Source organism: Cupressus sempervirens, chromosome 3, assembly GCF_028749045.1.
Source record: "Cupressus sempervirens isolate cs-2001-9-10 chromosome 3, ASM2874904v1, whole genome shotgun sequence".
Lineage (NCBI taxonomy): Eukaryota > Viridiplantae > Streptophyta > Pinopsida > Cupressales > Cupressaceae > Cupressus > Cupressus sempervirens.
In genome coordinates this window covers 997,623,694-997,637,268 of record NC_143120.1, presented here as the reverse complement: position 1 = coordinate 997,637,268, position 13,575 = coordinate 997,623,694, and the positions used below count along the sequence as shown (strand labels likewise).

General features: G+C 35.7%; 1 protein-coding gene across 2 annotated transcripts in view; it reads left to right on the top strand.

The window, feature by feature from the left end:
• The first annotated feature begins 9,623 nt into the window (after positions 1–9,623).
• Positions 9,624–13,575, top strand: part of LOC149570111 (glycerophosphodiester phosphodiesterase GDPD4-like) — a 41,799-nt gene continuing 37,847 nt past the window's right edge. The window contains exons 1-2 of one of the 2 annotated variants that reach the window (XM_089822768.1): positions 9,624–10,039; positions 11,155–11,241. In XM_089822768.1, coding sequence (XP_089678894.1) covers positions 9,863–10,039; positions 11,155–11,241 — 264 coding nt within the window. In that variant the 5' untranslated portion in view covers positions 9,624–9,862. The remainder of the gene's footprint in view (positions 10,040–11,154; positions 11,242–13,575) is intronic. The other variant, XM_089822769.1, reaches the window with a different exon arrangement.

Here is a 13,575-nt window from a genome sequence, read left to right as displayed (position 1 = left end):
TTTTCAAGAGATCACATTCCATTTGGATTCAGCACAACGATCTCGCTTGATGCCAAAACTCACAGTGTGCCTCAGTTCATAGGTGCACCACAACATAACTTTGAAACCACTAATCTTGGCATCGAATCATCAATGCCATTAGCTTTAGATGGGTAGGTGAACCATAGTGACACCCTTGTTCCAGCTGTAGAGAACTTCCATCGTCTGTGGCCACCCCGTACCAAAGAGTCTCCAAGGTGCTCTAAGTGCATATCGAGGTTGATCTTCTGAGGGTCGTAACTCAAAGCTCGTGAGGGCTATCAATGAAATGTTGAATGCTAAAGGATGATCATGCCAAGGCCTAAAATAACCTATCTCATTTTTGAGAGATCACATTCTATTTGGATTTGGAACAACGATCTCGCTCGATGTTAAAACTCACAGTGTGCCTCAATTCATAGGTGCACCACAACGTAACTTTGAAACTGCTGATCTTGGCATCGAATCATCAATGCCATTAGCTCTGGATAGGTGGGTCAACCCTAGTGACATCCTTGTTCCAGCCGCAATGAGCCTCCATCATTCGAGGCCACCTCATACTGAAGAGTCTCCAAGGTGCTCTAAGTGCGTATTGAGGTCGATCTTTTGAGGATCGTAACTCGAAGCTCGTGAGAGTTATCGATGAAATGTTGAATGCTACAAGATGGTCATGCTGAGGCCTAAAATAACATATCTCATTTGAGAGATCACATTTCGTTTGGATTCGACATAGTGATCTCGCTCAATGCCAAAATTCACAATGTGACTCAGTTCATAGGTGCACCACAGTGTAACTTTGAAACCACTAATCTTGGCATCAAATTGTTAGTGCCATTAGCTTTGGATGGGTAGGTGAACCCTAGTGACACCCTTTTTCTAGCCATGAAGAGCCTCCATCATCTGCGGCCACCCCATACCAAAGAGTCTCCAAGGTGCTCTAAGTGCATATCAAGGTCGATCTTTCAAGGGTCATAACTCAAAGCTCGTGAGGGATATCGATGAAAAAATGAATACTACAAGATGATCATGTTGAGGCCTAAAATAACCTATCTTATTTTCAAGAGATCACATTCTGTTTGGATTCGGCACAATGATCTTGCTCGATGCCAAAACTCGCAATGTGCCTCAATTCATAGGTGCACCACAGTGTAACTTTGAAACCGTTGATCTTGGCATCAAATCATCAACTCCATTAGCTCTGGATGGGCGGATGAACCCTAGTGACACCCTTTTTCTGGTTGCAAAGAGCCTCCATAATTCGCGGCCACCCTGTACCGAAGAGTCTCCAAGGTGCTCTAAGTGTGTATCAAGGTCAATCTTCCGAGGGTTGTAACTCAAAGTTCATGAGGGCTATCAATGAAATGTTAAATACTAAAGGATGGTCATGTCAAGGCCTAAAATAACCTATCTCATGTTTGAGAGATCACATTCCATTTGGATTTGGCACAACGATCTTGCTCGATGCCAAAACTTGTAGTGTGCCTCAATTCATAGGTGCATCACAATGTAACTTTGAAACCGCTGATCTTGACATTGAATCATCAGCGCCATTAGCTCTAGATGGGTGGGTGAACCCTAGTGACACCCTTGATTCAATCGCGGAGAGCCTTCATCGTCCATGGCCACCCCGTACTGAAGAGTCTCCAAGGTGCTTTAAGTACATATCGAGGTCAATCTTTCGAGGGTCATAATTTGGAGCTCGTAAGGGCTATTGATGAAACGTAGAATGCTACAGGACATTCATGCCGAGGCCTAAAATAACCCCTTACCAAGTTTGGTGAACTCGTCTAATTAAAATTTTTAAGTTATAGCACAAATTGCTCAAAAGTTACAAAAGTTGCAAAATTGCAATTTTACAACTTTTTCTTGCAAAGTAAAAATGAGTGCAAAGAGTTAGTTAGGGGTTTGAGAATGAACATACAAGGTTGGAAACACCTATATAAGGTGTGAAATGACCTTGCTATGACTGTGATTTTAATGTGCTAACATCTAGTTGAAATTTGTTTGAGATATTGATTTTTAGTTTGTTTAGAGTTGTTGATTGATCCAAACTCATAGATATCAATGTCATGATGCTAATGGAAGCCTTAAATCTTTCTTGCATTGCCAAAATTTCATGTGGGCTTGGTAAGACAAATGTGTAGTAAAGTCTCATAATAACACTTGTTCTCATTTTTCTTTGTAAAGTTGATGTACTGGGGTGAAGGAGGTGGATTGCAGAGATTATTTCAAATTAAAAATATATGATAGCATTTCAAATTAAACATTGCATCAAAATTTGATAATAAAGGTTGTTAAAATGTTATTTACAAATTGCATTTTAATCGAATATAACAAACATGATCAAAATGAATGATATTCCATAAACATGAACAATACACATGATCCACGATAAATTGAACAATACTATACTAAATTAATATGTATATCATTGTGCACATAAATGACAAAAATATATATCAAAATACATGTATCCATAGACAAATTACATAAATATATATAAAAGTTCATGTATCCATAAACAAATTACACAAATATATATCAAAATACATAGATCCATATACAAAATGTGGCTGATCATGCCATTGAAATGTGTATAATATCAATATTTTTGTAAACAGTGTGGCATATGCCATCTCGAAATGTCTCATGATGCATCCTATGACAACTATACTATCCTAGGCTGCTGGTGGATGATTAAAATGCAGCCTCTTCATTGCACTAGGTGGATCAGATGCCTCCTACATAAACAAAAAAGGAAAACCCAAAGTTAGACTATTAAATTTATATGATTCTTTGTATCTAATAAATGCATAATGATATTTTTTTAGTGAAGATTTATAGTAGTAAAATTTCATCATAAATACCTCTCTTGTCTACCTCCTCCGCTAGTCAAGAGTCCTCTCATATGTCCTCGACAATGCTTGTACCTCGCTAATTGTGGTTTGTGTATGTTCGAATATGTTTGTAAGATGAATCTACAACTTTAAATATAACATTATAATTCATAGAATGCTAAATTTATAACATATAATCAAGAATACAAACTACAACTTACTTGTGTGTACTCCTCCTCAGGATATAATGGCTGCATCAACAAAGATACATAACTCTGTCTCCAACCTCGTGTGCACCAGGTGTTTTCGATGAGATACAAAATACTAGTTGTTAATATCATGAAAATTAGTTTGAATTTATTTATGAAAATAAGGAAAATAAAAAATAAATTATACTTATACATACAATGGGGCTCTCAATGCGAATGGAAATGCCAGAGCGTCTATGACGTGGAATCTGCATGGGCTTATTGCCAATAGCCATGCCCTATACAATAAAGAATGTAATTAAATTTCATTACCACAAACATTTTACAAGAATGCATCGATATTTAATCAAATAGAAATCACCTAATTACCTTTCCCTTCTCAATGGGTCCTACCTCATCCCTTGCACTTTGTCCCCCAGGGATAGGTGATACCTGCAAGAAAAAAAAAAAGATTAAAAACCATATATGCTACAATATCAAATAGAAAAAACAATGAGAATATAACATAATGTACTGTAGATGTCTCAAGGCCAAATGAAATAGCCAAGAGCATAACATCATCAACCTGTTTGAGCTCCTCCTTAGTCATCAACTAAACATGAATGAAGATCACATACATGTATAAGTCAGTATGGCTTAAAAATTAAAATTACTCTATTATAAAGATTAACTTTAAATTGCATATGTCGTAACAAAAAAATGTATACACATACCGACATAGAAGGAGTCCATGCCTCTGCATGCCCCTCCTCTCTCATATCAGGGTCTATAGCCTCTATATGCATGTCTGGTGTATCCTCATCAAATGAAAATTGATACTCAAAAAGATCACATATAGGACCCAGACAAATATTCTTACATGTTATGCAAGTATGAGGCACACAAACATGTGATGAGCTCGCCGAGGATGAACTCGCACCAGCATCATCAACACGAGGAGGCAATACTGACCTAGCCTAGGATATCAATAGGTTACTCAATCTATGGATGACTCTAATAGTCTGAGAGCTAGCCTCTACAATGATATCAGGATGTTGCACTTGAGGAAGGGGGAGACATCAGTGGGGGGGACAAAAGTGCTAGCTTTCTTCCCTTAGGAAGAGGGTCTATCCTGAGGAGCTCCTCCTCCCACACCCATGTTGAGCTTCATGCTCCAATAGTTCCCCTTGAGGCCCAACACAAATTTTGCATACAATTTTCTAAGGAAATAAAATGGCACCTCTAAATTGCTATGTGGAGGGATATCAAAAACCATCCACCAACGATCCCAAAAGTTTGCATGTATAGTGTCATTTGTGCACCATATAATCGATAGTTTGGGCTTTTTGCGGTTGACTTGTAAACCGGTTTTTGGGTTGGCAAAAAGGGAAACCAAATCATCTTTACTTATATTGAGGGCCACAACCTCATCATAGTCCAACCCATCATCAAACACATCACACATCTCATCATGTCAATGAAGAGCGACATTTTGTTCATTAGTAAGTGTTTCGATATTATCCACTATGGTGTTTAACGTGGATAAAATAGGAGCCAATGCGGGTACAATATTATATGTGGTTCGCAAAGCCCTTAATTCGGCAAGATTTTCAAATATCAAATCTTTGATTTGAGGAAGGTTTTGAGGGGGTAGGGGATCATTTGGTGGACGATTTTGAGGGGGCACTGGATCATTTGGTGGGGGGTTACGAGGAACAATATTTCTTGCCTCATTATCATCATTTCGGTCAACCATACCTATTAATTTGAAAAACATAATTTGTATTAAAAATAACCTAAATTTCAACAATTTCTATTAAAAAACCTAATTTTTAACAAATTCAATTAAAACTAACAAATTTATAATAAAATTCATTGAAAACATTAAAAAAAAACAAAAAAACACTAACTTATATCATGTATCTGTTCGCTGATTGGATACCAGAGCTTAACCCAAAAAACGCAATGTGAAACAAACAACACTCGAGTTTTTTTTTTTTAAATCATAGTATAGGTATCGGGTATCCGATATGGCTTGGTCCTAACTTTTTAGCTTTGGTATCAGGATGGGTGGAAAAAAGTCAACGAATTTTGAAATGCTTTTAGACGTTTTCAAACTCTATTTTTTTCACATCTCCATTTTTTGGCACACCATGATCCTACACATACCCTTTTAAGATATCAAGGGTGCTATTGCCAAAGCTCATGTGCTTGTCCATCCAGACTACACTAAATAATTCATAATATATTGTTATGCCTCAAAACATACTACGTCAGCTATATTGATGCAAGAGAGTAAAGAAAGAATACAAGCTCCAATTGCTTTCATGAGTATACCATTGAAGAATCAAGAACTAAGATACTCAAAGATGGAAAAACATGCATATGCAGTGGTGAGAGCCCTTAAAAATTTTAGGTTTTATGTGCTACATGCTCATTCAATGATATATGTGCCGGATCCTGTAGTAAAAAGTATTTTGACACAACAAGAGGTTGGTTGTAATAATAGAGGAGTTTGGATAGGAAAAGTCCAAGAATATGATATAGAAATTAAGCCAACCAAACTCGTAAGAGGTAATGCACTCTGTAAAGCCTTAGCATAAGATCAACAATCCAAAGAAGAAGATACTCCAAAAGTTCTTATGGTAAGTCTTCAATATCCTTGGTTTTCAAACATTGCTTATTTTCTGACATATGGTGAATACCCTGATGGATTGACTACTAAGAAAAGAAGGGATCTAAAAACAAAAGCCTTGAAGTATGTGATTCATGATGATGTCTTGTACAAGAGAGCAATTGATGGAACATTTTAAAGATGTGTGGATAAGGAGTAGCAGGTAAAGTTGTTGACATCTTTTCATAATGAGGCATGTGGAGCATTTAAAAATTTGAGGCAATGCTATTATTGGTCTGGCATGTTTAAAGATACATATAAGTGGGTGGATAATTGTGATAAATGTGAGATGTTTACTGGTAAACCTCAACTTGATGCCCTACCTCTTAGGCAAGTGATAATTGAAGCTCCTTTTCATCAATGGGGTTTAGATTTTATAGGCCCAATTAATCCTCCTTCTAGTCAAGGACACTCTTATATACGGACTGCCATTGACTATTTCAGTAGATGGGTTGAAGCAAAGCCAATGAAGAAGACTTCATCAGAAGTAGTATGTGAATTTCTCAAAGAGCATATATTGATCAGGTTTGGAGTTCCTGTGAAATTGATAATGGATAATGCATCTTATTTTTCTTCCTCATAAATCATTAAGTTTTTCTATGATAATGTTATTCAAGTTGGTCATTCCTCTAATTATTTTCCTCAAGGAAATGGATAGGTTGAATCTAGTAATAAGAATCTAGTTAACATTTTGAAGAAATTGGTCTCATATAATCAGAAAAGTTGACATAAGAAGATCCATGATGCTTTACGGGTTGACAAAACCACACCTAAAAGGACCATTGGTATCTCACATTTTGAATTAGTCTATGGAGTGGAAGCTAATTTGTCATTGCCTTTGGAGCTTGTTACATGTACATTAAAGACAATGATTGAAGAATATGTTTTCAAAGATGGATTAGAGAAGAGGATCTTATATCTTACCAAATTGCAAGAAGAAAGAGAAGAGATGGTTGATAAAATTACTAAACATTAAGGAAGGGTAAAGAAGTTATTTGATTGAAGAGCAAGGCCTAGAAAATTCACGGAAGACAATTTGGTGTTGCTATGGGATAAGAGACATGAGCTAAGAGGCATGCATTCCAAATTTCAATCTTTGTGGAAAGTGCCATTTCAGATCATACAAGTGAATCAGAATAATTCTTTGAAGTTAGCATATCCCACTGGAGAAACCCTACCATGTTCTTATAATGGGCATGATTTGAAGTTGTATCAAATGCAAAATTGAAAGCAGGTAACCCTTGCATAGTAGTTAGATACGTAGGTTTTCCTTTCATGTAGTTTTCTTTAGCTTATTGCTTGCTTTCCTAGGTAGTTTGTTGTTGCTTTCCTAGTTTAGTCTTTTCTTTTTGTTTCCAAGCTGTCACCTTTTGTGTGGAGCCAGAAATTGCTAGAGTTCTTTCAAGCATTATCGTGCTTAAATCCCTAGACAGAGCCAGTTGTTGCCCAAGTTTTAGTTTATATCTTTTTGCTCTAGGGTTTTTAGTCAAGTCAAGTGTTAATGTCTTGAGTTTGAGTCTAGATTGCCCATAGGATGACCTTTCTTCTCATCATTCCTTCGAGCTAACATGATACAGGAAATCATACGAGCAATGTGCTAGTCCAATGGCTAGGTGATTAGATTTTAGAGGGTTTGTTATGCATTTCCCTGATAAGAAGAAGGTATGGATATTCTGTTCATTCATCTTTTTTTGTTCCTAATCATGTTGAAGATAAGGATTCATGCTATGTAATAGTTTTTCATGGAAGATATTGCAAATGATCAAGATCAAATGCAAGAGAAGCAAATAAATCATCAGAAATGATGAAATAACCCAGTCAAAGGTGGTATGACTCTTGTTACAATGAAATCGACAACTTATATTTAATCTACACATTTACGTTGCAAAGTTGACAAGTCAAATGACTCTGAGACTAAATCTAGATCGTCAAATGAAGACCAAATTGACAAAAGATGTTTTAAAGATGGAATTATAAGTATTCAATAATGAATCTCCTCATCCATCAAATCATAAAAAAATCCATGTTTGTCGTTATATCACTATGAAGAGTTGTGTGAAGAATAATCATGGTGACATAGTGACGAGTTGACATATATCTGCGGGATCCAATTGTGGGTAAGATCACTAGAAGAATCATCACTGTAGATCAAACTTGAGATCAAGGGTTGTCGTTATGTCACCATGGAAAGTTTCTCGATTGTTAATCATAACGACACTGTGTCCTAATGGGCCCATTATATTCCACAAAGTACCACAAAGCAAAGCAGTCTAATGTCAGATTCTCCAACAATGAAATAGTGCCACCTGTCTGCCATGATGTGCATAGTTGGAAAGTGGACCTGCACTGTGAAACAAACAAAGATTTTAAGATCTTCTATTGCTACTGTCAGATCTTAAAAGATCTATGATTGTCATTATGTCACTTTCAAAAGATGCAAGAAAGATAACCGAAGCGACATAACGATAATTCGACACATGTACATAAAGGGACCCATAGAGGAAAGTGCAAAGAGAGAAATAAAGGAGGTTATAATAATTTAATCTTGATTGTTGATTTGAGATCAACGATGGAAATTCAAAGCTCTAGTGACCGTTACAATATGAATTATACAAACTTGGTACCAAACAACGAAATATGAAGAATTGAAGATTTATATAGGATTTTTTAAAGTTGTAGGAAGACAAACGATCATCTTATGTTTTCAAAAGTACCATGGATCTAGAATCATTGATAGAAAAGATGCCACATGTTCATATCATTAGATAATTTCATATTTTATTCTCTTTTTTATTTTGTGAATGTTGCTCTATTGAACTGAGGGATGACAGAAAACAATAGATGAAATCTCATTTGACAATATAAAGGTCGACAAACTTGATGGACCAGAATTGGTTATGTAATTCCATTTACCCTATTTGTTTGTCATGTTTTGTTGTCCATGCATAGATTAGTTCTGCATTAAGAGTTGAAAGACAATCATATGTGATTATGTGATAATCATATGGATTCCATTTCATTTTGGTAATTACAGTAAAGGTGATTCTCTTTACTTTCTTCATATATGGTTTTGTTCCCTCTCTTGTTGCTTTCATAACATGTTAGATAGTTTCATTGGGAAGTAAAAGATAAATGTGTATGAATCTATTAGTTACTTATTGGATTCCATTTCATTCAAGGCTGACAGTTAAAAACAATTCCACTTGTCTTTATATGCATTTCTTCTTCCATTCCTCTTCTACATTTAGATGGTTAACTTGCATTTAGAATAGAAGTAAGAGTCATAAATCTCAAGATAATCTACTAAAGTCATTCCATTGGCTGTGATAGGTTATTCAAATATATTTTGCCTGAATTATTTTTGTCTACTAATAATTTGGATATCCTTTATTGCTCTCGAGTTAAGAGCTTATAATGTCAAAACTTCTAATCTCATAAAAACATATTCATTGCATATCATTGCAAATCACAAGGGAGCTATACCTAGTAATTTAGAGGGCAATGATAGAATACATACACTGACCCATTTGTTGGTAAACATCCTTTTTGTCTCTCCAAAACATTGGGTATCAAAAAGTCAGGTTATAAAATCTAATAGAAGGACAAACTGTTAACCAACAATATTTTAATTCACTGAAAATTACCAAACTTTACCAAATCCAATAGTCCTTAAAAAATCTTAGAAGTGATTGATTCAAATTAATTGTTGGTGGTATCAAACGATTCCAATAGTTCTTTGTCGTAGGCAAGAACTAATAATTATTAAACATAAAAATAATTATTAAATAAAGAACGAGTGTTGGAGCCTTTTCACACCTCCATACACAATTTAAAACAAGTCTTCTATGGAGCATTTTGACACCTCCAGTCACAATTTAAAACGAGTCTTCTATGGAACATTTTGACACCTGCATACACAATTTAAAGCAAGTCTTCGATGGAGCATCTTGACACCTCCATTCACAATTCCCGAATGGACTGGCCTCGGATGGCATACCTAGTTGAATTGAATAATGCATTTCTACTTCACCTATTTACCTAAAGTATCATCGAGCAATTAAAAGTTTCATTTGAAAAAGAAGGCAGCGTGTTTGAATTCAGAAGATAATTCATAGCTTGACATTGAACAGGGAGGAGGTGCCGAGATGGAGAGGAGACGAAGGGGTTTAATGGCTAAACCCTCGGCCTTGTCATTTTTAAAGATCTCTAGAAAAACCTTTAGCTTCTCATTCCGTTCATTTTTGTTATTACTTTCTTTCCTGGCCATCTTAGCGTTTGTGCCGCCCATATTTTTACATCTTAGATTGAAGCGACATGCTCAGGTAAATATTAAATTCCGAAATTTTAAGCTTAATATTTTAAAATTTATATCTGTAAACTCTTGAAATCTAAAACACCACCGGATCTTAGAAACATAAAACTAGCATTATTTGATCGAAATTAAATATATGTTTTAACTGGTCAGTTCATGTGCAATTTCGTAAAATATGATGCTTATTTTTCTGATATGCTTTTTCACATTGATTTTTAACTCAGTTTTAATGAAAATTTCACAGAATCCTTGGGTGTGTACGTCAGTCGATAATTTTATCTTTGAATCTTAGTGTCGAAACATCGAAATCTATTTTCATCCAAGAACATCTTAAGGAATATGCTAAGATCAGCCAAAAACAAATGGACGCTGAAGTGGCAAGTCTTATATTGGGGAAGAAATGGTACAAGAAAGACATGCTATGAGAGAAGCGAGCAATTCTGTATTTGCCGAACACTATTGTTCAACTGAGCACAGCATTAAAACTCAGGATGCAAAGTTCATACTCATAGATTATACTACTTGAGGAAACGCACAAGACAATGAATTAGGCAGAAAAGGGATTTCAGTAGAAATTATGGTTTAGAGATTGACAAAGCCTGAAGGTCTATCATTAAGAAAATAAGAGCATTCTACTTCCTTTAGAAAATTGAGGCTAGAATGCATTACAAATAGTCATTACATACGGTGGCTAATTACATTCCTCAATGCTTATGATTGGTTTGTTGCATCATATAAATGGCCAAAGTTGTCAATACAAGGAGCTTCTATTAACTAAAATGTCCTGTCGTTATAATGACCACTGAGAGTGGCTCAAAAGATTATCTTAGAAATCCCATCCCGCATAATATCAAATCCTTAAGCTAGAAGTACTTGTCAGCATCTCCTTGGCTTGGAGTGATGATTCCCCAATTTACATGAGTTAAAAGGGTATAAAAATGACCACTCTTTGAAAATAATTTTGCGGTGATTACTACAATACACGTAGCTGGAAATCCCACATACATAAAATATCAAAATGAATTAATTTCTTACCTAGCATATGATTACCGTAGTTATTAGGCTTTGAGTTCTGACAAAATATTTCCATCATGTTTACAGTTTTGTTTTATCCTTCATATGCAGATACAAAGACAAAAATGTGGCTGGTTACAGAATCCTCCTCTCGTGTGTGCCCATGGAGGCGATTCAAACAGGGCACCTGCAAATACGGTACACAAATTTTGAGAACAATTTACTGCTGTATTTTTGGTCTGTTTGATTCATTTTAAGCTTATGTTTGTGAACAATTTTCAAGCAAAAGTAAGGGTATACTCAAATTTCAAAATTAACTAAACTATTATCAGTTGCCATTGATGTGGGATTTTTGTTTTGGTTTGTCATATGAAACTTAATTCACCATTATCCCAAGGATGCGAAATATATTATACTGCATATTTCCTAGTAATAATTAGTTTTTAGCAGGCAAATTTTCCTTTGATGCAAACAAGAGACCAGATATTACGAATTTATTCATGCAATATCTGCAAAGAAGACAGAATACAACACTACCGTTCATTGACTTTGGCAGCACTTGCACACAAACTATTCAGCCTGTAATCCAGACTAATAGGTCTAGGCTATAGGAAGATAATCATCAGATCAGATTTGAAGATGGATGCCCCATGGCATTTAGTGCCAGAGGGTATCACATGTGGGACTTCAACTGAGTTTGTCTTCTTTGTTTAGCAGCAAATAAATATAGTAATCTATTTTATTTTAGATTAGTTGTTTACTAAGATTCAATGCAAAACTTATTTGATTTGAGAAAAGTTGCATTTAGGCATGAAGAAAATAGCTAGATTTTTGCCTAATTTTGGAAGAATGAAAATACTAGAAGTAGGCCTCAACTCGGGAATATTGTTTAAAATAATGATACTTGATTAGAGAGAAACTAGATGGTTATTCACATTGTATTAATTGTTTGGTCTGCTTTTTTTTATCGGCAAGCGGCTTAAAGGCTTTTATATTTATTTAAAAATAATTACAATTATTTTGACCCCGTTCAAATGCAGGCATTGGGAGAAAAAGAATGGGGAAGAAAACCCCCCATTGATTGTTTGGTCTGTTGTACACTCACCCCCACTGGGAATTTACTATTTAGCAGGTGTTTGTCCTAGTTTCTAAAGAGAGGAACAAGGTTTCAGAGGCAGCAAATTTTAAGGATAGCAGGAGGATTATACTGTAACATCTCCTTTCAAATTTGTCCTGGAATCACAATTGCAACAAATTAGAGTTAGGGCTACATTGTTGCCAAGTAAAATATTCCTTAAACAATGTGGTCCTTGGTTTGAATCTTGCAATCACATACATACATACATACATACATACTTCCAATTATTAAGGTTAGACAAGAACACAACATTTACATAATATCTATAATATTTTACAAACATATTAGGTTTGGAGGAAGAAACATCATAGATCTGCCTGAAGCAATATTCACACTATGCTCAAGATCAGATGGGTACTAGAGTCCTCTTGGCCTTGGTAGGCAGTCAACACGGACATCCACCAGAGTGACCTACTTAGTGAGTTGCGTGTATCTGCTTTTTCTATCCACACCATCTCCCTAAATACAGAGCCATCTGTAGAGTCAGAGGGGAGATTGTGAAAGGGGGGTTTCTGTTATGCCCCTGTTGGGACTTTACTTAGTTTATCCTAGATTTCTCAACTGGGCTTTGTGTTGTGATGTCCCTTGATAGGATTAGTCATTCATCTTATTCTTTATTATCGTTCATACTACCTTGTTACCATTTTAGTCCAAGAAGAAGAAGAAGCTTAGGATGTAACCAAGTTGCTTAGATACCAATCACAATAGGCTCCCCTCAAAGTTTACAGATCCAAGTCCTTAAGTCTTTCTTGGGATGATGCCCGTAAGGCGCTTGGGGTCGCTAATCTACACTCTATTTTGGGAATATAACCTATTTGCATAGATTTAGAAAGGCCTCTCCTTGGAAACATAATGGTCTTCCCTTCTCAGATTCAAATAGTAATAGGTCTGGAATATATATGCATCTGTATAATATAATATATCTGCTTGTCATATTATTCTTACTAATAGATATATATTAGAATAAATAAGGATCTTTGATCCGAAAAGAATGCAGATATAATATTCTGCAATTCATCAATTGATTTATAGATAAGTTACAACCAAAGTTCCCAGACTCGAACCCGGACTTGACTCGGCAAGGGTAACTCGACTTGTGAACTGACTCGAACTCGGCCATGACTAGGCAGTGACTTGGCAAAGCGACAAAACCCTTGAAAATTTTATGAAGATTTACCCTTGCATTCAACCTTTGGCTATCATATATTGAAACCAGCAGGGCTGACCAGGCTTGCTGTACCGGACCCAGCAGGGCTGACCTCACTCGCTGACCCGGGATACTTGCCCGACTTGCAGAGAGTCTCAGAACTATGGCTATAACATATCACTATGCTATTATACCAGCCACTTAATATAAAAATGAATTCTCATGAATACACATAATTGATATGTAT